Raw genomic sequence first — 27322 nt, 5'->3', positions numbered from 1 at the left:
TTATAGAGCTGTAACTTAGGGTATAGAACAGTTTGGAGTTTTTTATTCAGTCACATAAAATGTTTTGATTAGAATTAGTAAATTGATTTTTGTATCTGGTATCCCATCAGCTGAACTATATATCCTCCGCCAATTTTGTGGTAACGATTTTCTGCATACAAGGTTATTAAAGGCCGTGGCCCAATCAAGGACTATTTCAGTTCTGGCAGCTCGCTTGACATTCAGTTTGTGTCGGATGCATCTGCTGAAGCCCGCGGCTTCCGAATTCTCTACTCCCAGTCTGAAGCAGGTAAGACAAATAAAATGGGCTCTGCTGGTGGTGCTGTAAGTGTCGCTTAATACAATGGAGCTTCAAAGTACAGAGTTAAAAAAAAACCTGATGTGTATTGAATTGAACAGATGGGTAAATTTTGAAGAATACTTGTTGAGAATGATTATTTGAATTTGTCTCTTTTTCTTTCTTTTTTTTTTTTTCTTTTCTCAGAATTTCCTTCAATCACTCCCTCTCTTGTCTAGTCTGGTTGATAGTCCTGTTTATATCTTGATAAAATGACTTAATAACAAGTTTTTGGTGATCGCATGTACACTTTTCTCTACAATTTAGTTTGATGGACTTTTGAAACCTTATAGGCCATAACATGTGAACAACTGAATTTGGTTTCATCTGTGATATGCTGCTCTTTCCCCCGATCATAGCTCAACCAGCTGAAAAGGACTGTGGAATGACCTACACCGTCAAGACCAACTCCCTTCTCAGTTTCCAGTCTGTTGGTTACCCGAATCGCTACGACAACTACCAGTCCTGCACTTGGGTCTTCACCTGCCAACCAGGCAAGGTCCTGTTTGCGTACTTGCTGCAGGCCGGCCTGGAAGACGGCTATGATTGGGTAGCAGTTGGCAATGGCAATGATCCGACTAACGAGACTGCACTCCTGGAGCGGTTCACAGGCCAGGCCACAGGCTTGATCTTGTTCTCAGAGGACAACATGATGTGGATAACCCTGTACTCAGACTATTCCATTTCTGGAATGGGGTTCAGCTTCTTACTGGAGGAAATTGATCCAAGTAAGAAATTTCTCTCTCTAAACTTTACAGTTGACCCTTTGCAGATCTTTGTGTTACAATGTTTTTTCTTACCTTCCAATGCTGCTGAGGAAATAAACAGCCAGGATCTTATTACAGGATGAGGTGTTGTTGATATCGAAGGCAGATATTGTTTTTAAAAATGTGTCATCCTTTGTGCAAAAGTTGATTTTCAGCAATGAAATGTGGAATCCTGTTAGAATGGTTAATCTTGATCAAGATGACACAAGCACCCAAGAGAGGGATTGTTCCTGGATTTACCAAAAGGGTTGGTGTGAACTTAAGCAGTAATGGTTTATAGTACCTGGAGCATGTAGCATGAAGCCCTTACTGCGTGGGGTCCAGGACCCACTTAAGGCCCCTTGGGAGTTTGGGGTTCTAGGCACTCTGTGGTGCAATTTCAGGCAGTATGACCTCTTTTTATGCCTTTGTCACATTTATTAGGCTCAGTCATTCCCTCTTTTTTTCTTCCCACTCCTTCTTTTTCATCTCTTTATTTATTCATTGATATTTTTGGTGGAGAGGATCTACCCCTGTGAGATATTTGTTTGCACTTGCTCTGTATTTTTCATACAGTGTGTGTGCAGATGCAAAATTTCTTTCCTGTACCAAATCTTTACATTGGCTTTGTGCTAAGCAAAATTGACAGAGCGCCAGTCACAAGTAATTTGTATTTGTTTTTCCTGTGCTTCAAACATGTCTGAGCTCATGTCCATTATGAAATCTGTGAAATTGGTTTTGGGATATCTCAGGATGGAATCTAAGGATATAAGGCATGACTGGGATGTCCAGATTATTGGAATGACAAGATTGAAATCAAATCTCTGTGAAATTTAAGGAAATCTTTTGATTTCAATTAAGTGATTCAAATCATTGATTTCAAAAGATTTTAAATCATTGCTTTCAAATTAGTTTACTTCTGATAAATAAGATGCTTAACAAATAAAATTTGGGGTTTTTTTTTGGCTCTCAGGTGAAGTTCCAGTGCCACCACCTAAAGCTCAGAGATCACATGACTTTGGTATCCAGGCAACCTGTGGGGGTGATGTTTTGGTGCCTACTGATGGGAAAGCAATCATCACCTCGCCCAATTACCCTGGAGAATATGACATCAACACCACGTGCACCTGGCTGATTACAGGCATCCCTGGACGGCGATTCCAAATGATCTTTGATTTCTTCGAGACCGAGAAAAAGTACTTCATTCTCAAACAGATTTCAATTAGATTTATTACTCTTGGGAGTTTCCAACTTTTGTATTCCTACACCATCAGTAATTTCAAATCTACTTACAACTTAGTTTCTTTGTATTTGTTTAATTTTGTTTAATTTTTCTGCCAGTCAAAAAAAACAATGTTGTAGGCCATATTTTTGGTCTTTAATTTGATGGCTTCTGACTAGTGCCCCTGAGCAAAGATTCCAACAAATGGTAGGAACCAAGTCCTGGCACTGTGGTCTGGAGGTTGCAGATTCAGATCCCATGCCAGTCAATTTATTTGGTCATCTTTGTAGTCATAAAAATGTTGTGTAGTGCCTAGTTGGTTTCCCATCATAGTTTATCTGATAACTTGCAATGTAAAACTGAAAAAGAGACACATTTTTGACAGCTTTTTTACAGCGTCCTCAGAGGCTTTCATGTGCCAGTGATTTAGGTTCAGTTTGAAAGAAAGGTTTCTAAACCAAGTGTCAACTAAAAGGCTTACTTCTAGGAACATTTTGTTTTACCCTTAACTGCCTAGATTTAAGTAACATGTAATGCCTTGTTACAAGGTGTATGAATGGATTTGGGACATTCAGTTGCTGATGTTTTACAGGGGGCTGCTGTGTGTTGTTTGTAATGAAAAGTGCAAGGTTGAATTATTGGTTAGATTGTGGCCGATCTGGAGCAGCTCTCAGCAGAAGTAAGTCTGATAGAAAAAAATGGGCTTTTATGTCAAGACATCACCTTTACTGCTGCTGTTCACCTCTTACACAGCTATGATCTGTTGTCTGTTGGCGCCGGTCTGGATCCATTAGATCCAACATCCCTTCGTACTGCGGTGTCTGGCTCCAGCCTGCCCAGTAATATTGTCTTGGCCAGTGACACTGCTTGGGTAGAGTTTACATCAGACAGTTCTACCATTGGAAATGGATTCTCCATTTCTCTCCAAAATGGAAACGGTAAAAATTGACTGAGTTTGCTTGTGTATGTATGTGAGTTTATTGGTGGCAGGGGAATTATAAATTAACATCTGTGGAAAATTCCATTCCACACTGCATTAATTGTCGTGTTAATGTAGAGAGAGAGGCCCTCATTCATTATCACTGTTTTTGGCAGGAAATAATTTCCTAATAGAGCGGTTTTTGTAGCATATCTTCCCATGTAACTTCATTCCGACAACTTGACGCTTTTTTGTTATTATTTTGGATGGGATTCTGGCCTTTTGCGTGACTTTTTCTTTGAAGCCATTATTTAATGTAATTTTTCTCCTGGCTTATTTGATCAGTATTGAGGTTCTACTATTTTGTTTGTTCTTGGTTTCTAGATTGTGAATTGATTCTGACTGTCCCTTCTGGCGGTAACATGACCGTGGAGTCACCAAACTACCCCAATGTTTACCCAAATAACTCCTACTGTTTCTGGACCATTGTCAGTCAGTCAGGCCGGCCCCTGAGAGGTGATATCATCCGTTTCAGCACTGGTAAGTGTTGAGTTGAATTCACTGAGGTGCCCTCTTCATCAAATATTAAATGACATGTAGGTTCATTCGAGTAATAGCTTTTCACTCACCCATGCCCTGAATTATGGTCTATACTGTTTTTCTTTTTTACATTAGCTTCACTTTACGTTATAGTTGTTTAGCAAAACTTCAACTTCTTTTTCTTGTGATAGTTGTTACCATGCATTAATGTGTGCAATAATTGCTTGTTTGTCAATCATAAAATGATCAATCTAGCACTGAGTTGTTGCTGATGATTGAATGTTGTTTGAAGGTTTGGCCAAGTCTTTTTCATACTCAACTTCTTCCTTGATTGATTGGTTGATTACACAGAGGATGGCTATGATTTTGTGGATGTTGGTGTGGGTAATCAACCAGCTGACCTTTCCACACGCTTCATTCACACATCTGGCTCTGGTCTCCAGCCGTTTAGTGCTAACTCTAGCACTCTGTGGATGACGTTTACCAGTGATGGCACCAACAATGCTGAAGGATTCCAGGTTGTCTTCCTCGATGGTGAGATCTTACGTCCGGAATCTTTTAGAATCTCCAGAAGTCTAAATGTTGTAAAAAAACCCATAAAGTTTACCATCTGTATATGAAGCATTTTTAATGATAATTAAATCATAGAATTGTAATTTTCAGAGAAATACTGTATCAATAAGAAGAATTGACTATAAATTTGGACATTTTTTTCTTTACAAGTTTTCCACTGAAATATCTTTCTCAAGTATTTTGTCAAACTGTACCTTTGAGTTAGATGGCTCTCGTAAGCTTGCCAAACAATTATGAACCATTAATTTTGGAGGCAGCATTGTTGTCCATCTAGTCTACTGTCACTCCCAAACCCACCATGCCATTATTTCTGCCAAAGGAATTTGTCTTTCCAGCTTTTCACGTTCTTTGTTTGGTTTTTCTCTCTACACTTTTCAGATGGCTGTGATGACAGCATCATTGAAAACACCACATCGGGCAGAATCGAGTCTCTCAACTTCCCTAATACCTACCCTAACAACCTGGACTGTACCTGGACCATCCGTGTTGGAGAGATCTTCCGAGTCAAGCTTGTGTTTGAGGCTTTTAATGTGGAGTCTGGCTATGATAAGCTCATCATCGATGGTGTGGACGGAGATGGTTCATTGGTAAGACTCTTACTCCTTCATCCTTTTCTTTTATTCACACCTGTCTTTCTCTGAAAACCTTGCTCTTTGGGATCTTGTTTCTTGAATCCAGTATATCCAAACTCTTCTGTTGAACTAACTCCATAACTGAGTGCACTCAGATTTCAAAAATGTTTTCGTCGTGTGCAATGTGTGAAGTTCACACATGACAAACTGTTAAGGCAATTTTAGGTAAGAGATTTTGGAAACTTTATAAATTATACAATGTCAAATGGGTAATTCCAGAAATTAGGGGTCCAAAGTGTGACATGTTTGTGTCCCTGTTACATCTGACCTTTGTTATTTGACATGGAATTATCACTGGAATTGATTTCAAACTATTACCATTTGTTTGGCAGGTAATTGGCATTAATTCATCACTCTTGGAAATAAGAAAATGTGTTCTGGACTTACAAAATCATACATCAGATGTAACAGGGACACGAAAAAAATGGACCCCTAATTTCTGAAATTACCAAAACATTAATAGAGTTATTTGAAACAGTTTTTACCAAATGCATAACATCTTGCAGGCTTACTTAAAAGCAAGACTTTGTGTACTTGTGAACGTTATCAAAAGGTCTCATAGAAGATTCACTGAATTTAAAAGAACAAAGATTTTAATCATTCATTCTGTGCGTATGAAGTTATTGCAGGTTTGCCTCATTGAGATAATTTTTTTGTTAAAACGAAACTGTGAAATGTATTTTACAATCAACAGACTTTGACTGGTTCCAACCTCCCTGATGATGTTTTAAGTGCAACCAATGTGATCACGATCCAGTTCCAGACTGACTCTGATGGTGGCGCTTCTGGATTTGCTCTGACATTTGAAGAAATATGTGAGTTGAATATCCATTGGCTGAGTGATATAAATCTAGATTTTGTGGTGTTATTCCCACATTATAGTTTGTTTAAAGTTACATAGTCGTTCATAAGTGAATAAATGTATGCTTGACAATTCATTTTAGACCGTGCAGCCCAGGAGAATGGATGCTGATAATGTCCTTTGCCAAAACACATATTTATTTCCATTCCCTTCCGTTCCCTTCCCTTCCCTTGAGTTGATGTCTTGTTTTCTCGATATTAAATAAAGAGATAAAAGTGCTATCTGCAACAAAACTGTCATGATTCAAAGCAAGAATGTTTGGATAAATCTTCCTTGTACTTTTCTTCTTTGTGCTCGTAGATTACTGCCCTGGTGGGTATGTTGCATTCCAAGTTGGTGAGGGGTACACCTGCTACAAGTTCTCTGCCGATGAGAAGAACTGGATAGAGGCCCGTAAGGACTGCCAGTCCACCGATAATGGAGACCTGATCATTATCGAGAATGCCCTGGAGAACAGAGGCATCGCAGAGATAACAGGGGGCCTGGACTGGTGGCTAGGTGAGTGTCCCTCATACTATAGTCTTAAAAAAATAGATTGGCAGCAACTTCTCAAAGTAGTGGCAGGATATCTTTGGTACAAATTTCCAGCATAGGTGGCATGTTTATGGTAAAAACTTGGACACATACTTGGTCCAACCCAATAACCATTGGCTGCAAGTCACTGAGCCACTTTGAGGCATTTAAAGTACTCTTGCACAGTGTAGATCAATTGGAACTCTCAACACACATTTTCACCCACAGGATGCCAAACTGAATGAGAGATCAGAGCAGAGAGCTTAGCTTTCTCTGTCTGGTACAAACTACAAAAAATTACTTTATAAATGGGCATAAGGCTTGGTTTTCTTATGGTGTGGTTAGTGATCACATATTGCATGTCTGTCTGTCTTCCACATTGGTTTGTAACAATTTTTCCTTGAAAAAGGGTATTTTTCATTGTTTCCTTTCTCTTACCTAGGATTCTATGATCGTGCCAATGAGGGTGTTTGGCGTTGGGTTGACTGCCAGGCTCCCACCTCTTGGGGCAACCTGAACTGGGAAGATCCTTCAGGACCGGACTCCACCAACGGTGATGAGGACTGTGCCATCATCTTGGATTCCTCCGGCCGCTACCAAGCCATTCCCTGCGAGACACCAAGACGCTACATCTGTGAGATCGGGGAACCAAGTAAGCGGGGTTTTACCTGTGAAGGCTGAGATGACTATTACATTTGATTTGGTTGTTTGTGTCTAAAAAATGGCTGCATCAGGCTGCATACTCCCCAGGGAGTTGGAATGGTCTAAGAAATGGTTATAGGCCTGCTGAGCGGGGGGTAACAATGGTGCATCACCTTGAGTACCAGCAGGCACTATTGGTGAATACATGCACTCCATAAAGGTACATTGTTTTTCATTTGAAACCCTCGTCACCTTAAACCTGTCAAGTGCCAATTACCCAGGTTGGCTTTCTACTGGGTGAAAATAAGTTACCACCAACCAACTTGACGTACAGTGAGTTTTCATGTGGATGGTTCTTACCTAACTTCTGCTTGGCTCATGAGTATGCTAAGCAGTTTTTCCGTGTCCGGAGCTCTGTAACTTTGGTTTGAAAAGACCTGCATCATAGAAGTGAGTTCATCACCCTGATGAAATTTCATAAAGTTCCTAAACGGGAAGTATTGCTTTAGGAACAATCAACTGAACATTAGTTTAGGATTTTGTTTACAATAGAAATATGTTGTATCATTTTCCATAGTTGTTCATACCATTGTAAAAAAACAGCTTCCCAGAACTGGCATTTTCTGAATGTACAAGATGTTTTTTCATCGTCCTCTTTCAGAAATTTTTGATGGCAATCCCGTTAGTGTGTCTGGTTTTAGTTTTACGTCGAGCAGCATTCATCTGGAGTGGACACTGAGTCCTCAGCGATGTGATGTCCTGAGCTATTTTGTCCAGTACAGCACTCTGTCAGGGAGTCCGGTAAGAGAGAAACAAATCTGCCTTCCTTTTCCCTTAAGTAGCAATTTAACATTATATTGGCCATAGAGACACTTTTATTTTTGGTTCGGGCTTTGACCGGTTGTTGTTTTATTTGTAAGTTCTCTGTTTTCTATATACACAAAGGTATTAGTGGGTTTGCAGTCAAAAATAATTAAAAGTAGCAAGGCAGGATTTTTCATGTTGCTGATCAAATGAGACTTGCTGTGCCAGTTTTCTGTGCTCGGCATTAAATGTTCATGTATGTATTACAGTCAAGATATTGTCTTCTGAGGTACAAACAATTGTGCTGTTCTAACCAGTTTTACATTGTAGCTTCTGTTATAATTCCTATTTTTTCCCCACAGGTGGAAACCATTGTGACCGGTTCCAATACCAATGAATTGGATGTATTTGACCTGGTGCGGGGTACCAGCTATTTCTTTTCCATCGCTGCGGTCACGTTCACGTCTGGAAAGCTTGCATACACTGATCCTGTTGAAATTCAAACTCTTCAGTTTGACAGTAATTATAGTTCTCCTTTGTTCCCGTGCAGTTTTGTCCTTTATTGCCATCTGCAAATTTTCACTCTGTAACTTGAACGCTCCAGTCACTTAAATAATTTCTTCAGTTGAGCATTTTCAGCAATGCAGTTATTGTTCACTCTTTGTTCAGAACATATCAGCCTCCTTTATTTTCTTTTGTAGTGTCTTGTGTGCATATTTGTGCCAATGTCCGTACATGTACTCACTGTTGAACTAGAAATTATCAGTATGTGAAATGCATGGCCAACTATTTCAAAACTGTCTTCAAAAGCGAGGAGTAGTATATTGACGTTCTTGAGGGTTGTAGTGCTAAAATTACATTTTGTAAACTTGTGAAAAAAAATCAAAAAGCTGCAGAGTTATTGGTCCTTAAGGTTAGCTAAATTAACATCGACCCCCCCATTTATTCTGACCCCTCTTTCCACAGGTGAATTTTGCCCTCCTGGTTACCAAGGAGGCTGGAATTACCAGTGTTACAAGTTTGTGCTTTCTCCCGTCACCTGGGAAGAGGCCCGGGCTGATTGCCGATCGGTGGAAAATGGAGATTTAATAGATATCAACTTCTATGCAGAATTACTGTACATCAATGAAACTGCACCTGGAGAGACACTGTGGATTGGTCAGTTGAACAAACTCAGTTAACAGTATTTTGCATTTTTTATAGAGAGCCAGTGATTTTTGAGTAGGTATAGACTTGATGAATTGTTGAGCTGGGATTAAAGGTTGATTTTCATCAGTCCAAAGATTATTTAGATTTCAGAGGGATTAAGCCAACAGAAATGTAGTCAATATCGGTCAAAGTACATTTTCACTAGATTTGCTCCCATTATGTTTCTGTGAAAGAGCACCTCCAAGGAAAATATGTTTTCTCTGATTTCACCTGTTCAAATAAATATGGAAGCATCCAAATTGAACGCAGTGTCGTTTGTCTCCAGAGCTCAACTATAAGGTTTTTTTTGTCTGTTCATGTCAAGATGCGAATGTTGAATGTAGATTGCATTATTCGGAGAAAACAGAGAAAACAAGGGGAACCCTCACCCTGTGTTCGTAGTGGATAATCCCTAAGCATGCAAAACAATGGCTACAAACAATGGCTACATGCATTGTTTAGCATGCACAAGGGTTTATCCACTACGAACACAGGGCGAGGGTTCCCCTCGTTTTTTCTGTTTTCTAAGAATGATGCAATCTACATTCAGAATTTGTATCTTGTATTGGCTTGAACAGAAAAAAAGCTCTTTTTAGCTAACTATTGTTGAGCTCTGAAGACAAATTACACTGCGTTTGATTTGGATGCTTCCATATTTGTTTGAACAGATAAAATCAGAGAAAAAATGTTTTCCTAGAGATGCTCTTTAATAGAAATAGTTTTCTATGCCTTTTTGCGGAAAAGATTGTTATCTTTGTTTTGTGCAGTTTTTCCTGATGATGTTTTGGATATAGTTATCTTTCACGATGTGAATTCAAGCACAGTCTTAGAGGGTTATTCAAATAGTTAATTTCATAAATTGTTTTATGAAATAGAGTTGCACTACATTGTGTTGCTGAGTACTCAGTGAAGAAGCTCAGTGTTATTGCTGAGTACTCAGTGAAGAAGCTCAGTGTTATTGCTGAGTACTCAGTGAAGAAGCTCAGTGTTATTGCTGAATACTCAGTAGAGAAGCTCAGTGTAATTGCTGAGTACTCAGTGGAGAAGCTCAGTGTTATTGCTGAGCACTCAGTGAAGAAGCTCAGTATTATTGCTGAGCACTCAGTGAAGAAGCTCAGTGTTATTGCTGAGTACTCAGTGAAGAAGCTCAGTATTATTGCTGAGCACTCAGTGAAGAAGCTCAGTGTTATTGCTGAATACTCAGTGAAGAAGCTCAGTGTTATTGCTGAGCACTCAGTGAAGAAGCTCAGTGTTATTGCTGAGTACTCAGTGAAGAAGCTCAGTATTATTGCTGAGCACTCAGTGAAGAAGCTCAGTGTAATTGCTGAGCACTCAGTGAAGAAGCTCAGTATTATTGCTGAGCACTCAGTGAAGAAGCTCAGTGTAATTGCTGAGCACTCAGTAGAGAAGCTCAGTGTAATTGCTGAGCACTCAGGGGAGAAGCTCAGTGTTATTGCTGAGCACTCAGTGAAGAAGCTCAGTGTTATTGCTGAGAACTCAGTGAAGAAGCTCAGTGTTATTGCTGAGCACTCAGTGAAGAAGCTCAGTGTTATTGCTGAGCACTCAGTGAAGAAGCTCAGTATTATTGCTGAGAACTCAGTGAAGAAGCTCAGTGTTATTGCTGAGCACTCAGTGAAGAAGCTCAGTGTTATTGCTGAGCACTCAGTGAAGAAGCTCAGTATTATTGCTGAGCACTCAGTGAAGAAGCTCAGTGTAATTGCTGAGCACTCAGTGAAGAAGCTCAGTGTAATTGCTGAGCACTCAGTAGAGAAGCTCAGTGTAATTGCTGAGCACTCAGGGGAGAAGCTCAGTGTTATTGCTGAGCACTCAGTGAAGAAGCTCAGTGTTATTGCTGAGCACTCAGTGAAGAAGCTCAGTATTATTGCTGAGCACTCAGTGAAGAAGCTCAGTGTAATTGCTGAGTACTCAGTGAAGAAGCTCAGTATTATTGCTGAGAACTCAGTGAAGAAGCTCAGTGTTATTGTTGAGCACTCAGTGAAGAAGCTCAGTGTTATTGCTGAGCACTCAGTGAAGAAGCTCAGTGTTATTGCTGAGCACTCAGTGAAGAAGCTCAGTGTTATTGCTGAGAACTCATTGAAGAAGCTCAGTGTTATTGCTGAATACTCAGTGAAGAAGCTCGGTGTTATTGCTGAGTACTCAGTGAAGAAGCTCGGTGTTATTGCTGAGTACTCAGTGAAGAAGCTCGGTGTTATTGCTGAGTACTCAGTGAAGAAGCTCGGTGTTATTGCTGAGTACTCAGTGAAGAAGCTCGGTGTTATTGCTGAATACTCAGTGAAGAAGCTCAGTGTTATTGCTGAGTACTCAGTGAAGAAGCTCAGTATTATTGCTGAGAACTCCGTGAAGAAGCTCAGTGTTATTGACTTTGTGTAGTCAGCTAGTGATTCTTTTTATGCACAAAGTTTGCACAGTTGGTCAGTGCCAAAATTGTGCTTGCTTAGCACATTAGAAAAAATTGTTGGTGGCAAGAATTCCTACAAACACACACCCTTGCTTTTTCAAATAGTTCAGTTTTTCTCAAAATACATCTTCTGGTTGATTTTACAATCCTCCCTAAATGATTGCTTCAGTATGACTTTTGCATTGACTTACCAGGTTACTATGACAAGGGTATTGAGGGAGACTGGCGCTGGTCTGACTGCGAACTTCCCAATGCTTGGCAAGCAATCAACTGGGCACCAGACGCACCCAATGATCCTCTAGGCAACCAGGACTGTGCTGAGCTGACCCCTGACCTCCTCTGGGATGACCAGCCATGCAGTGGCAATGTCAGAAATGGATACGTCTGTGAAATCTACACCAAAGGTAGGAGTTTGCATCTCAGCATCGAGCTGCAGAAATTCTGTTAGAACAACATGCAAATGTCAAAGTGTTTGGGAAACAAACCAGAGCATTAGGAGTTGCACTCAAGGTTGTATTTACTTTTGTGTATGCTTAGATGTGAATAGAGAGGCTGTAGAGTACCGAAGTGTGACGTCACTGCGAACCAGAAAATGTTGAGCAAACAAATGGAGTACGTGCGTGTGTTGGTTTGCTTGCCAATTCTCGCTCTAATGCCTTTTAGTCACACAATTATGCATGTGACGTAGTCACTTTGGCACTCTATAGGACAACAAAAGCTGCACATCATCCTTTACAACTTGAGAGCAGACCCAATTAGATTTTACATGCAAGAGGGACAGCACTCTGTATTTTTACAGGTAGAACTTTGTTGCTTTTACATCGCCATGCTGTAATATTCTATCATATACACAGAAAAATATTGATCACACTGAGCATGAATCAAATCCTCATTTCTTCATGTAACTACCTCTTGTTTCCTTCATACGAATGGCAAAGGGAAACAACACCTGCTGCCGTCTATCACGGCAGACCACTGCGTTCATTGTGCAAGCCTGCTCAATGTTCAAACCACCTTCAATATTTTGGCCTCATTAAACTAAATGAAGATATAACAAGCTTAAGTGTTTGCTATTAAGACATCCTCAGTAAGAAGCAGAGGAAGATGCAAAGGAGCAAATCAAGAACCTGCATGGTCTTTTCATATTATTTGTCACCAGGCTACAATGATACTGACCAGAATCCCACAGAGATCACTGGCGAGGCTCTCACGGCCACGAGGGTTTCCCTCACCTGGACCATCAGCATACGTTTTGTATGTGATGTCCTAGGCTATAAAATTGAGTACTCATTCGATGATCAGGAGCCAAAGGTCAGTGGTAATATGTTCTGGATAATCTTGTCTGGAGTGAATTGAGGTATATTGCACAGACAACTATGCACCGATCATCTGTGTTTTAGTTGAGACCTCTTAAGCGGTGACCATCACAAAACCCACAAGACTGACACCTGAACTCTAGTCTGGATGCAAGTCCCAAGCAGTGTTGTACTTGAGCCCATCACAAGTCTTTTCACAATTCCAGTCACAAGCAATAGGTTGAACAGTGACAAAAGAATGCTTTTGTCACGGCTCACTTGAATAGCTTGTGGCTTGACCTAAGAGTGAATGTCTTGTGATGGACTTACAGGAACTTGTGATGGACTCTAATACAACATTTCTGGTCCCAAGCTATTTAAATGAACTGCACCAAAGCCATTCCTTGTCATATGCTCACCCTACTGCTTGTGATTGGTGTTGTTCTACAAGTTTTCTTCTCTCAGGTCTCAACTACAGCACTGCTGATAATCGGAGTTGAATTTTTATTTTCACATTCAATTCGTCATTGCATCAATTTTATGTCCTGCTTGGAGTTCTTTTCCATTCATAGTCAGTGCCTTTACTTTAAACCCACACTCAAGTTTCTGCAGACTGAAATTTACCTTTTTCCTTCCTCTGTAGATCCAGCGTGTGGATGGAGCAAGCACAGGCCGTGCAGTGGTAGAGGGTCTCGTGCCCAACAAGAATTACACCTTCTTGATCTCTGCTTACTCATCGCTGGGTGACGTAACGCCAACAGCCTCTGTTAGTGTGGTCACTCCTGATGGAGGTAAATTCCATATCTCATCATCACTGTGATTGCTTTGGAGGTCAAAGGAGGAAAATATGAAAAGCTAGAAATATAGCTTCCAAGATTCCACCAGTTCATTGAGGAAAAATAAAATAATGTGGTTATGGATACCGGGATAAAGAGACTTACAGGTCATTGAACTTTCTGAATTATTTGTAACCCATTACTATAGCTTACCATTATTCTCACTCAAGCTGAACAGAACTCTACTAAAATTTAATTTGCCATTTAACTATTATTATTAAGTTATTTTCTGTCTGGATTTGCCTTGTTAGAGCATCTTGATTTTTTTCCTTCATAAGCACGATTTTTTAGTCATAGCTGGAATATAGAAAGTAGGTTTAGTTCAACTGGACTGCACCAAAAAATACTAGTTTCACATCGATCAAATGAGAGAGCTACTCCAGTATGGGCAAATTATGGTATGAATTAAACTTTTCCATGTAACATCCCTGTTTGTTTTCCTTTCAGATCTCTGTCCCCAAGGCTACCAGGAGGGCTACGACTACGGATGCTACAAGTTTGTCACCAGTGTGAAACCCTGGAATGAGTCCAGGAGAGATTGCCAGTCCACCGAAGACGGCGATTTATTGATCATTGATAGTCAAGCCGAGCTTGATTTCATTACCCAGGCGAAGGAGAACATCTCTGGCACTTGGTGGATCGGTAAGTCCATGAAGATAAAAGACTGCACTGATTCATTGTTTTCTGGTGGCACAACCCAAAAGAAGAAGGGGCTTTGTAGGCTTTTATCATGATGCTGCCATGTTTGTCTTGTTCCCTATAGACCTAAAGACATTAGTAATACAATGCCACATATTGATGAAAGAGAGCAGACTATTTTCCTCCCAGCCTCAGTTTGATTGCATCGCTTTGTATGGTCAAAATGCAAGATGGCTGCCTGTAGGAGACCAGTGTGTGCAACCCCACCCTCTGCGTGTGCCTCTGTGGAGAACCATTGCATTAAGCATTAACCGGCATTAAGAAGCAAAGAGTTTGAGAAAGGGGGAGCTGGTAAAGTTTAGCCTTAACGATCAGACCAAATTATCAAATTGGATTGGAGCCACTTTTCAAGCACTCCAAGTCAGGTGGAATTTGCCCACTGCTGAATGGTGGCACTGTGACCTTACCAATAAAGAGCCTGCTTATTGGATATCGTCTTACCCATTCTACAATGGGGAGACTGCAGGGAGAATGTTGCCGTTCTGTTGTATTTTACCATTTTCAAGTTGGAGGTGCCCTCTGAATCAATTTTAAGTTTGAATGAGTGTCGGCAGAAACAAAATAATCATTAAATTGTGTGGGGAATTCGGAAATAACAAGTTGTTAATTGAATGTACCGGTATGCACAAATCAGTGTACTATAGATATCGTTCAGACTTGTGAAGTTGCCAAAGATGTGAAGGGTGAAGGTAACTTACAAAGGGCATAGGCCACTTTCAAGTGGTTTATGCCTAGAAACCTGACATACGATGATTCAAAAAGTTAGCTGTTCTAAAAAATAATGAGAAAATATCTTTTTATTCTATGGTTCAGGTTTCTCTGACAGTGCTGAGGAAGAGCAGTGGCGATGGGTAGATTGCTCTGCCCCCTCTGGCCTGAATGGTACCTACTGGGCTGATGGCCAACCCAGCGATACCATGGGAACGGAAAACTGTGCTGAGCTCACGCAAGACAGCAAGTTCAATGACCTGGCCTGCACCAGCCAGCGGATGTACGTCTGTGAAATCACTCGCAAAGGTCAGAGAAATATGCCAATATGTCAGTATATGCACTACACATGTTGCAAGGCCTGGCTTTTACAAGCTATTACAGGTGCGCCCTATAGAAATGGCTGTCCTTTGATTTGTGACCAAGCTAGGCAGTCTCTTCAATAGTAATTCTCAAACAGAGCCATTAATGCATCATATATACTCTGTCTTCTGATTTTAGAGTTCTTCCCAAGTGAGGTCGACCCAACAAACTTCCTTGGCGTGTCCACGACTTCAGAATCAGTGCTGCTACGCTGGACTGTATCAGACTACAACTGTGACATTCAGGGGTACAAGATTCAGTACAGAATGAATCAGGGATCAGAACAACAAGAGGTTGGTCTTATTTTCTCAGAGAATATGTTACCCAAAATTGGGAGGGGGGGTTGAGGGTCATGTTTTTCACTCACATTTATCAACTTGCATAGTTTCCATTTCTGAATATCCAGATTCTGCCCTTTGTGTTTTTCCTGTGATTTATTTGCTGGTTGTTTTCTCTTGTTTTGTATCTCAACCATTTTCAACAACCATAATTTACCAATTTTATTTTAATGAGATGAAAAATCTTTATCTGGTTTCTTAACAGGGAGATGCATTAGATTCCCAATTTCATTTTGCATTATTCGTTTTTTCCTTCCTGCACAGATTGTGCCTGGGTCCAACACAAACAATGTGAATATAACAGGACTCATGGCCACGACTGAGTATGCCTTCAAGTTGCTGGCATACACTGAGTTTGGTGACCGTGGGGTCGCTGGAATCACTAATGTTACCACACAAGAGGATCCCAGTAAGTACATCTCACGATCCATATGCCTGGACCCCTTGCTGGATTAATGGATTATTGACCACTAGCACCTAATTTGATGGCTTCCTTGTGTTCGGTGGTATCCATCATCCTCCCCTAACTTTTGAAACCTCTAATGGTTGTTGGATTGTCATATTTCGAGAAGTTTGCTAAATTCGATTTTCCCTTCTGTGATCCATGGGCAGGTTTGGGTCAAGCCTCCCATTCAACAAATTGGATTAATGCCCGTCCCGGTCCAAATTCCAAGCTTAGTCCAGTGAACTTTAAGCTTCATTCTAAGGAATCTCTGACTGATTTTTGTGATTTAAAGATGCCTGTCCAGAGGATGGCTGGGAAGTTGGGCACGGTGGCAAATGCTACAAGTTTGTGCAGCAGTTGGAGACATGGTATGATGCCCGCGCAGTCTGCAAGCAAGATGCTGATGGGGACCTCGTTATCATTGAGACGCAGGAGGAGAACTTGTACATCCAGGATAGAGTGCAGGATGGCGATTGGTGGATAGGTGAGTTGTCAACTATCCACGTTGAGATTTGTGTCTTTTATTTGTAGATTTTTGTCTGATCTAAAAAAATAATATTCCACAATAAAATACAGGGCAGTAATTAGTGGATAGGTGAGTCACCAAATGTCCAGAAATTTGAATGAACTTTGCCGACTATAGCACTATAGTATAGTATCGACTTGGGCCAGCCTAAGTACAGTGCTACAGTTGGCATCACATAGTTTGGATTGATGCTACAGTTAGGGTCTAACATGGACAACAGCTGGATTTGAACTCCTAACCCACTCATTTTGTAATGCAAGCCCTAACTGCTGAGTCACGCCGCGTCCACCCACATTTTGAGTATCATAAGATCATTACCAGGTTTCATTAGTCACCCGATGTTTAGAAAAAATTGCACAAATAACAGCTAGAATTATTAACCAAGAAGCCGTGTGTGTGAAACAATGTTACTGGCAGTTTTTTTTAACCCCCAATTTATCCCCAGTTATATCCAGTGGAGTCTCAGACACAAACATTCTGTATAACTGAGCTGCTGGATTGAGATCCAAATCCTGTGCACTTACTACACACATACACCATAAGCAAACTGTCAGTTCAGCCTGTGCGTCTGCTCAGTGCATACCCTTAGGACAAAGACTGTTTGGCCTTCCAGACTTTTTGTCGTATGCCTGGAATTCCTTGTCTGGGTGCTAACCGTGGTAGAGTGATGTCTTGTCGAATTCTGCCTCTCATTTCTTTGGACAGGATTCTATGACGTTTCGGTGGAGGGTGATTGGCGGTGGGTGGATTGCTCCACCCCCTCACCTTGGACCCTTTCCAACTGGGGCGAGGGCCAGCCCAACAACCTGAACGGCAACCAGCACTGTGGACAGATTCTGAATGACGGCAGATACAATGACTGGCAGTGTGACCGCACCATGCAGTTCATTTGTGAAATTAGCCCCAAACGTGAGAGAGTTCCTTCCATAAATCACTGAAAATGCTTACAGACCAGCAGATTTAGTTCATTAATTAGCAGTGAAACAGCTTGATTTTAGTCAGAGTCCAACACACTCCTAAGGCGAAATCATTCACTCTAGAACGACTTGCATAGTTTCAGTTGTTTGGTCTGTCAACTGCAGCCTTTGATCCAAGTGACGGCAACCCATCCCGCCTTCGAGTTTTTGAGGATACCCCCAACAGCGTCTTAGTTCAGTGGCGCCCCTCCTTGGTGTCCTGCGATGTGATTGGCTACCGCATTGCCTACAATGATCCCATAGTTACCAACTTCAAAGAGGTTCAGGGAGGCAATATTTCCAGTGTGGTTGTCACGGGACTGCAAGACGGTTCTACCTACTTCTTTTCCATTGCTGGGTTCACCCAAGAGCAGTTACTGCCATACAGCGATCGAGTGTCTATTGTCACACCACCTTTAGATGGTATGATTGTATAATTTTCCCCTAACTGTCACAAGGATTTGGCTCTTTGTGATGTGACTGGGAGAAGACTACAAATTGGATTAGTGTATTTTTGGAAGGGAAATGCCACTGGCAATTTTTAACTCACAACCTCCAGCAAATGCGAGGTTTGAAGCTGAAGGGTTTTTCCATTCAGAGACAACCTTGCGAAACTTTGTCTCTCTGGTTTTTGGGGAAATGAGTTTATTAAAATAAATTTTGCTGTTATCCACAGGCATCACGACACAACATACATATACTCGCCTTATAATTGTTCAATCCAGTTCCACCGACAATTTGGTTTTGTTTCATCTTTGTCTTGAAACTCCTCAAGGACTCATTATTTTGATAAACAAGTTTAAAGCTGCACAAACATCACATCTAGATCTCGGTTCAAAGACAGAATCTTTGGTACAAGAGAGAAGTGTGGCTTAAATTTGTTTTCAAATGGTTTTAAATTCCTGGGAACTTAAATCTGAGGGATTGTTTGTGGGGGAGGTGTTGCATTTTGGATTAACAGTTTGTTACATAAATCCTGTGGCACAGCTGAAGTTAGGCTCTGTTAGGAGGAAATGAGTTCTAGTGACCAATGCGAATCTTTGTGTATTTACAGACCTCTGTGAAGATGGTTGGGAGCCAGGACTAGACTACAAATGCTACAAGTTTGGCCTCCTACAGAAGACATGGGAGGAAGCAAGAGCTGACTGTCAGAAGGTCACTGATGGTGACCTGGTCATCGTGGAAACGCAGGAAGAACACAGCTATCTGGTCAACCGAACGTTAGGTGGTGACTGGTGGATTGGTGAGTTCACCTGTGGATGTCAATCAGTTGATTGCATGCACTTGACAGTTGATATAGAATTGTTAGTATCATTGGTTCATTTTTTTTTTTTTTACCATTGAGAACCATTTGAGTCCATGAAAATTAATTCTTGCTGGGCCGTACCTTTCTCCATCCTTCAAAAATCCTCCAAATTCTCTTGATGGATTTTGAAAGACCCAGGAGCATCTGAAATTCAACTTGAAAGGCAGTTGTGTTGGGAAGCCCCTTCACATTTCTTTTACGTATGTAATGTGTTGGTTTCCAGGATTTTATGACCAGGGCACGGAAGGTGATTGGCGCTGGGTCGACTGCCAGGTGCAAGGGACCTGGCCCAGTACCAACTGGGGCAACAACCAGCCCAATGACCTGGATGGAAGCCAAGACTGTGGACAGATGCTGCAGACAGGCCTGTGGAATGACTGGAACTGTGAACGGCCAATGCAGTACATATGTGAGATCAACCCAAAAGGTGGGTTTGAAGGACAGCAAAATATTGAGTATCTGCTCATTTGCTCTAAACACTAAGTGAGACAGTGGAGTTTATTGTACTCTGATGAGGTTCTTTATTCCTTCAAAGTCAACTTAAGCTCAGTTTCTTTGAGATTTTATCCAAGTCTACATTTATACAAGTCCAGCAAAACAAAACTGGGTTTTAAATCACCCATGAACAGTCTAAAATCTTACATTTTCCTGGTTTTTCTGGTTGCCGCTCTCCAGGCTTTTCATCTGAAGATCAGGGACCCACCCTCTTCAGGGGCGTGGCCATTGACCCCACCACCATCCAGCTGGCCTGGAGACCCTCCCAGTACAACTGCGAGGTCCTGGGTTACCGCATTGTGTACGAAGAGGAGAATGTTGGCAAGACGTTGATAGTAGAGGGTGGTGCCACCAGCTCTGTCTTGCTGAAGAGCCTCAGCCCGGGGGCTGTGTATGTCTTCTTCATTGGTGCATTCACCAAAGATGAGGAACTAGATCTAGAGGGCAGATCTGTTCGGATACAGCTGCCGCAAGGTACGACAGCAACATTTTTCTTTTACATTATTTTCCTTTATTGTGCTGATTATCTCTGTCTTATGGTGCTTTGATCAAGTTAGACACCGAGACCTATCCATGAAGATCTAGCATTTCCAACAGGCAGTGCCCTCCCCCTAGTAATTCCTGCCTCCATGCAAAAGTCTTTTAACCATGGCTTAGAATGACACTTACCATTATGGAAGCCCCTTGGTCGTGGCTGCATCCATTCCCCATGTACTGGTATGTGACAGCGAGTCACAGCTGAGTCTTGAAGAGGCAGTCACTCCCATCATTCAGCTTCATTCTTTCCTTTGTGAATACCAGCGATGCACTTAACTGATACGTGAATGACTGTGTGCAGTACACCACCATCACCGTTTAGAAGCATCCTAGCGCTGTACCATCAACAAGCTTACGTAGTATTTACTTCGTAAAGCCCGAAAGAATGCGAAAGCTGTACCATGCGACATTGCTTCCTGTCACTTTATAGCAAACTGAAACAATCTCACACCGTCAAAATTCTGAAATGAGTAGATATTGCACAGGAGCAGCCTCAGAAAACTGTAACATATAATAGGATGTTTTTATGGAGAAAAATTTGTGGAAAATGTTTCTCAGTTAGGTCTGACATCGATGACTTGGAATTCAGAGTCGTACTCGGTGCATAGGAGTTTTAGTTAGTTCAAAGTTTTAGAAATTAAAGGCAAATAATCTGATTGTTTGTCTCGGTCTTGTCTCCCGTCCTGTAACTAGGTGGTGTTTGTGGCAAGAGAGACTTGACAGCTTCAAGCGGCACGATAGCATCCCCTAACTATCCAAGTGCTTACCCAGCCAATCAGGACTGCATTTTCACTGTCTCACTGCCGGACAGTGGAGCGTCTATTCTGATTGAGTTCACAGCCTTTGACTTGGAAAAGGGGTAAGAAATTCTAGTGTTTGTCAGCTCTCAAGCAATTGAAGCGAATAGGTGTGAGACCTGTGGCAATAACTCAACAACAGTTGATGTGGTCCCAAGAGTAAATGGTTTTCCTCTCCGTATTGCATCCTTTTTCCACCACTGTGCAAGGTGAATTAGGGGTATGGTTTAGTACTGGATTCATTCTGCCCACGCACGTGTGGCTTTTTCTCCCTGCACATAAATCCACCGTACTTCAAAAGGTCGATCTAACTCCCCATCATTTAGTCAACATTTTATCACAATTGTGGTTCAAAACCGAATGAGATACTACCTGTATTGTCTTGCAGCCATGACTTTTTGATGATGGGCCCAGGCCTCTCTCCAGACATGGACACGCAGTACTCCTTGACGGGCAGTGAATTGCCCCCAATGGCCATGATTGAATCCAGTCGGGCCTGGATTCGATTTTTCTCAGACGAATCCAACCAGAGGTTAGGATTCTCTCTCATGTACTCCACTGCCAAAGGTAAAAACAGCTTTGAATGTTCCGTGGTCCATACAGTTTTGCACATGTTTTCATTTCACATGTTTTGGACCCTGAAACCCACAGCTAGAGGCTCAAATTACCAGAGACAGTTATTTTGCTTTTCCAGGAGGCAATTTCTTTGATATTATAGGAAGTGTTGATGTTTCCATTTGGGAAAGCAAATTTATTGAATCATAATTTGATAGATGTTATTAATTGGCAGTAGGAAATGCGTTACTTTTCTGAAGCAAACTGTAGAAAAAAAACCCACATTGGACATGTCATCAGCTATGGCTCTGTGTTAGTTTGATGTTGTAATTTTTGATGTTTTGGAAAGCGTAGCATCCCGACATGTTCATGCATTGGAATTGCTTGCATGAAATGCTGCAGTGTATCCTCATCCAAGGGAGATGGGGGCCAATAGAGGCCACCCCCCCCATAAAAAGAACAAAAATATATTCTGAAAAATGGAAAGAGAAACGTGAGTTTCAAAGTGGATTTCCTTCCCCTTCCTTCCAAAAGTGTGTTACAGCACAAAAAGGTAGCGTCAATGTAACCAAGCGGTGTGGAGTCCAAAATACTAAAAATGAACCCAAAAGAAGCTCGAGCCAAGACGACAAAATGAAAACAAATGGATTGTGTGAAATGCAGAAAACGTATATAATTTAATACAAACTACTCACACAATACTGTAAGTGGTAACTAGTAGAGAAAAAGTGGGAAATTCCCAGCAGTGGTGATGTGGTCACAAAGTTGTTCATTTCTATACCTACATTTTTCTGAGGAAACACTTGGTGCAGGAATCATTGTAAAAATGTTTGTTTGCTGTTTGTGTTTTGCAGTAGTGTTGTGAAAACTGTTTTAAAAGTGTAACATTTTGATATGTATAATATTATTATTCATATCATACATAAATAGATAGATAGATAGGGGCGGGGGAGGCATGTTCCAACGAGATTTGTCCTGGATTGTAGCACTACTAAATGTTGCTGTAAAAAGAAACATGCATCATGGACTTGCGGTGCAAGGCTTGTCAAAATGACCTTGATTAAAGGTGCTTTTACCTGACCCACTATCCTACGGTGGCCTTGCAGATTGCAAATTTTTATATTTGTATTAAATATTCCTTCAGTGGCATTTGGATTTTCATAATTGAGCATATCTTGTGCTGCATGTAATTTGTAATTTACATTTTGTGCATTTCACACAATCCTTTTGTTTTTATTTTGTCATCTCAGCTCTAGCTTCTTTTTGATTCCTTTTTAGTATTTTTGACTGCACACTGCTTGTTTATATCAACAGTCAGAAAGGCTATAAAAATTACATAAATATTTCCAAACTTTTGGCTCTCCAAAAAACAAATGTTGGTTCCACCGAAATTTGGTCTGAATCCACCCTCATCAGCTTAATCCTGAAATGTTCATTGGGATGAATTTCCTTTAATACTGTCAGTGTTTAGATGGTCATGTGCTAATTGCTGTCCATCTTTGGATTGGTTGTTTCACAGCTGATTCAAGTGGAGAGAATATAGGCAGCATTACATTAGTTCTTATCAGCCAGTCATTTGAATCGGTGAGTCCAGACTTTGATCTTATCGTCTTGATAGATGGGATTTTTGTCACAATTTACTGATAATTATTTCAGTATCTGTGGTATTATGGTCACCAACATTTCAGAATTGCTTGATCTTTTGTAGATTTTTCAAAACGAAAACTGCAGTGCAAATAGGTGACTGTTTTATAATCTGCCCCAATTCAACCTTTAAGAAATTGACTGAAGGTTTGTTTGGAAACACATTTGTGACTGTCTTAGATTTGGGTTGGTCAGTTACATAGAATGGTGGGCGGGGTATGTCATTGTAGGGGGACTAGTATAATTCAAGAGTGTAATACCTTTTGCAGTTCAATGAAGCCATCCAGACTGAATTTGCCACTGCTGTTGTCAATCAACTGAACATTTACTGCAAACTGGATGAAACCAACTGCTTGGTAGACTCAACAGCTGAATTCACGTAAGGTTCCATAATTCCAAACCACTTCACACAGAAGAGTGCGTAAAAGCAATTGGGCTATTTGCATACATAGGCGTGACAAATAGGTTAAAACGATGAAAGTGTGCACCTCAGCGCACCTCTGGCTGATGTCTGAACTTACAGTAGTCTCCTATTTGTTTTGTATATGTACACAAAGTTAAAGAGGTCCGTGGAGGTCAATTGTGTGTTGAACTATACTCGTGTATTTGTGGCATTTGGCTAATTAATAGTAGTATGTTGCTATATCTTACCTCTTTTGAGAGTTGAAACAAAAGATATACTGGTTACAAGTGGTTGATAGAAATTAGTCTGCCACTAGCGCTGTGCTTTATGTATTTTTCAGAAAAAAGGTCGCAGCCTTGACTGCTAAAACAGTGACTTCGTAAACGCCTTGAGCTTAGTTTGTACCGATGCAGTCATCTTGAATCATTTGACCGTTGAGCTTGCAGGGGATTGTGACCAGTGTCTGGTGTTCTTATAATAATTTTTTATCATCTCCTAGATTCAGTCCTTCATGACGATTATATTTTTGACGAGAATACACTGAATCCAAATACTTATAGGAGGATTCTAAATTTTCAACATTGTAAACAATTTCATTTTGTGCCTCAAGGAATATGAATCCATACTCCAGCCTATTTTTCTTCTCATATTTGAGTTTGCTTAATAGATTAATTTTTCAATTTGTATGTTCATTTTTAGACTGTTTAGAGTATTTGCAAACTGTAAAGTTTGATAAATAAAAAATTATTCCATTGAAGAATAAAAACTTGAAGAAAATTACTGAAGTTTGTGTTTCCACAAGTGAAGTTTTTAAACTTTTCTAAATATTATGTTTGTTGTTTTTCTTAACTGCTTTGGTCTGGCAGGTATAGAGAGATCCGTTTCACCAGTTTGCAGGATGTGGATGAGGGCCTACAGGTGACCTTCTGGGTCACTGACCCTAATGACCCCATGCGTCGGCAAGCTGGGTTGACCTCTTACCAGCTTCAGGTTGTGCTGGATGAGTACAAGGCAAATGTCGAGAATGGTATATACGAGTACAATTTTTCCTCAAGTCCTGGTTAAGTCCTCGTAAATTCCTCAAACGTCCATTATAAATTACAATTAAGTCCTCAGATATCTATCAAAAGTCTACATGTCTGTTACAAATCCTTGCAGATAAATCACATTACAGATTCCATTCAGAAGAACTATGACAGATGCGTTAATGTGTCATTGATCATCCCATGTTGCTTATGACTAGACTTGTATAATTACCTTGTGATGATTTGTGAGGGATTGCACTGATTTCTGTGTATGTATGTCATATACATGTATAATCAGTCTGTAGTGTCAATTCTTATCATTAGTGTAGATGAAAGGGAATGAAACTCATTGATTTGCTTGAAAATACCTCAGAATGGACCCCCTTCCACCAATGATAGTTTGCTATTGATGAGTGCTTGCCCCCTCACCCCTCAGAAATCCTGCCCAAGACCAGTGTCAGTAGGTAGCAGAACCAAAACATTTTGTTCATGTATCATAAAAGTCCCCAATCCCTTCCTAAACTGATCCTGATCTGAACTCAGTAGATGGAATGCTGACAGTCAGGTCTGCCTGTCATCCTCACAGGTGGACAGTTCCAGTTTGTGGTGCGGACTGAGTCCAATCCGCTGAGCGAGCCCTGGGTCATTGCACTCCTCTGCGTGCTGGGTCTCCTGGTGTTGCTACTGCTGGTTGTGATTGCTAGAGACCTGACTAGCCGGAGGTGAGTGTGGCAGATAATGATGAGATGTTAGCATGGAGGGGAGAGAGAATGTAAGATTCCCTAGGGCAAAATGACTTGAAGAAGGACCTGACTGGAAGAACGTGATTGCTGTGGTCAATGCACATGGTTTCTGAGAGGGGAGAATTCAAACTTAAACTGAGGTGACTGCTGTGGTGAACGCACATGGTTTCTGAGAGGGGAGAATTTAAACTTAAATGAGGTGACTGCTGTGGTGAATGCACATGGTTTCTGAGAGGGGAGAATTTAAACTTAAACTGAGGTGACTGCTGTGGTGAACGCACATGGGATCTGAGAGGGGAGAATTTAAACTTAAACTGAGGTGACTGCTGTGGTGAACGCACATGGTTTCTGAGAGGGGAGAATTTAAACTTAAATGAGGTGACTGCTGTGGTGAACGCACATGGTTTCTGAGAGGGGGGAATTTAAACTTAAACTGAGGTGACTGCCGTGGTGAATGCACATGGTTTCTGAGAGGGGAGAATTCAAACTTAAACTGAGGTGACTGCTGTGGTGAATGCACATGGTTTCTGAGAGGGGAGAATTCAAACTTAAACTGAGGTGACTGCTGTGGTGAATGCACATGGTTTCTGAGAGGGGAGAATTCAAACTTAAATGAGGTTAGTGCTGTGGTGAATGCACATGGTTTCTGAGAGGGGAGAATTCAAACTTAAACTGAGGTGACTGCTGTGGTGAATGCACATGGTTTCTGAGAGGGGAGAATTTAAACTTAAACTGAGGTGACTGCTGTGGTGAATGCACATGGTTTCTGAGAAGGGGGAATTTAAACTTAAACTGAGGTGACTGCTGTGGTGAATGCACATGGTTTCTGAGAGGGGAGAATTTAAACTTAAATGAGGTGACTGCTGTGGTGAATGCACATGGTTTCTGAGAGGGGAGAATTTAAACTTAAACTGAGGTGAGTGCTGTGGTGAATGCACATGATTTCTGAGAGGGGAGAATTTAAACTTAAACTGAGGTGACTGCTGTGGTGAATGCACCTGATTTCTGAGAGGGGAGAATTTAAACTAATAACTGAGGTGAAATAACACCTTACTGAGGAAAAATACATCACCTCACACATGTACAACACCTGACTGGCAGAGAGTGAATGTTGGGCCATGAGTGGCATCAGAGAGGGAGAATATAAGACTAATAAGAACCAACTAGTGGAGGGAATACGCAAAACTTCAGTGGCGGGTTCTTCAGCACTGTAGGGCCTAAGGCACGATATTGTTGTAATTACAATATGAAACAAAAATATGATGAATCGTGGATAAAGGTTTTACTTGTCCTAGTGATGTTTCACTTGGAATTAATTGTAAACTTTAATTTGGTACTTATTGACCTCTTTGTTTTGGCCATTTACAGAAAGAAAAAACCAAGGTCGTTGTCCAGCAGTGATGTTGAAATGAAGTCTCGTGAGGGTAGGACATATGTCTGAGTTTTGGACAGAAACTGTCACATTAAGGGGAAGGGTAGAAAAATCTTTTTGGCAAAGAAACAAATTTTTTGGACAAATTGGTTTGTAGCAGTTTTACATGTTGTTAATCAGGAATTTTATTAATGATAATTGTTATTAATGAACATCCATGAGTCACTACGCAAAAGTGCAGTATCACCGTAGCAACAGCTAATAATAGGCCAATATACTGATGATGTCCCACTTTGTTTATATATGTGTAGGCTTTCCTATGGAGCTTAACCACTTGCTGCCGGGTGGTTTGAAAAATGTAGTGAACACATACGGGCAAATTTCAAGATTTTCAGTATTCAAAAATCTTCAAAAATTCATCATTTCAATTAATGGCCATTTACACCCACATGAATTACTGTCTGGTGGCCACTGTAGCCTGACAGGCAAAATCTATTGACGCCTGAGTATATCAGCCAGGCCTTTAGCCTTGTAAAAAGAGCCCAGATTGTGCGGTTTTATATAACGTTCTTTTGTTCACGAGCCTGGCACAGTTCGCTGCTGACCTCTTTTCAATAGGGGCCAGATTAGCGTGCAGCAGTACTGTGTCGCTTTATGGCTGCGTTGGGGGAGTGCTTTTGTCCCCGGTGGTAATCCGCTTGTACTAAAAGCCCCAACCCGTGGTATACTGTGTCAAAACAAGGCTAGATTATCTCCACTATTGAGAGTGAAAAAATGTTGGTAATGCCCAGCAGCTCAGTCTTTTGTGCTGAGCATTGTCTATTGTTACAAGGCCCAGCTCTTTTGTCCCTGTTTCGGGCTTCGCGTGTAAAGCCTATGTGC

At 41.0% G+C, this 27322-nt stretch overlaps 1 protein-coding gene across 1 annotated transcript in view; it reads left to right on the top strand.

Moving 5' to 3' along the window:
- Positions 1-27322, top strand: part of LOC110991164 (uncharacterized) — a 54441-nt gene that overhangs the window by 22910 nt on the left and 4209 nt on the right. Inside the window, exons 22-54 of the mRNA XM_087135046.1 lie at positions 163-289; positions 697-1065; positions 2057-2279; positions 3059-3243; positions 3609-3764; positions 4116-4298; positions 4716-4924; positions 5664-5784; positions 6132-6329; positions 6787-6996; positions 7648-7787; positions 8153-8309; positions 8757-8948; positions 11592-11801; positions 12557-12708; positions 13336-13483; positions 13976-14170; positions 15041-15244; positions 15437-15591; positions 15901-16045; positions 16374-16565; positions 17313-17516; positions 17690-17986; positions 18618-18806; positions 19093-19296; positions 19545-19838; positions 20595-20760; positions 21087-21265; positions 22773-22837; positions 23167-23276; positions 24167-24327; positions 24912-25047; positions 26437-26492. Coding sequence (XP_086991172.1) covers positions 163-289; positions 697-1065; positions 2057-2279; positions 3059-3243; positions 3609-3764; positions 4116-4298; positions 4716-4924; positions 5664-5784; positions 6132-6329; positions 6787-6996; positions 7648-7787; positions 8153-8309; positions 8757-8948; positions 11592-11801; positions 12557-12708; positions 13336-13483; positions 13976-14170; positions 15041-15244; positions 15437-15591; positions 15901-16045; positions 16374-16565; positions 17313-17516; positions 17690-17986; positions 18618-18806; positions 19093-19296; positions 19545-19838; positions 20595-20760; positions 21087-21265; positions 22773-22837; positions 23167-23276; positions 24167-24327; positions 24912-25047; positions 26437-26492 — 5932 coding nt within the window. The remainder of the gene's footprint in view (positions 1-162; positions 290-696; positions 1066-2056; positions 2280-3058; positions 3244-3608; positions 3765-4115; positions 4299-4715; positions 4925-5663; positions 5785-6131; positions 6330-6786; positions 6997-7647; positions 7788-8152; positions 8310-8756; positions 8949-11591; positions 11802-12556; positions 12709-13335; positions 13484-13975; positions 14171-15040; positions 15245-15436; positions 15592-15900; positions 16046-16373; positions 16566-17312; positions 17517-17689; positions 17987-18617; positions 18807-19092; positions 19297-19544; positions 19839-20594; positions 20761-21086; positions 21266-22772; positions 22838-23166; positions 23277-24166; positions 24328-24911; positions 25048-26436; positions 26493-27322) is intronic.

Source organism: Acanthaster planci, linkage group LG03, assembly GCF_054643075.1.
Source record: "Acanthaster planci isolate LZ-2023a linkage group LG03, COTS_SCS, whole genome shotgun sequence".
Lineage (NCBI taxonomy): Eukaryota > Metazoa > Echinodermata > Asteroidea > Valvatida > Acanthasteridae > Acanthaster > Acanthaster planci.
The sequence above is the reverse complement of the archived record's forward strand: the minus strand, read 5'-3'. Positions and strand labels throughout refer to the sequence as shown.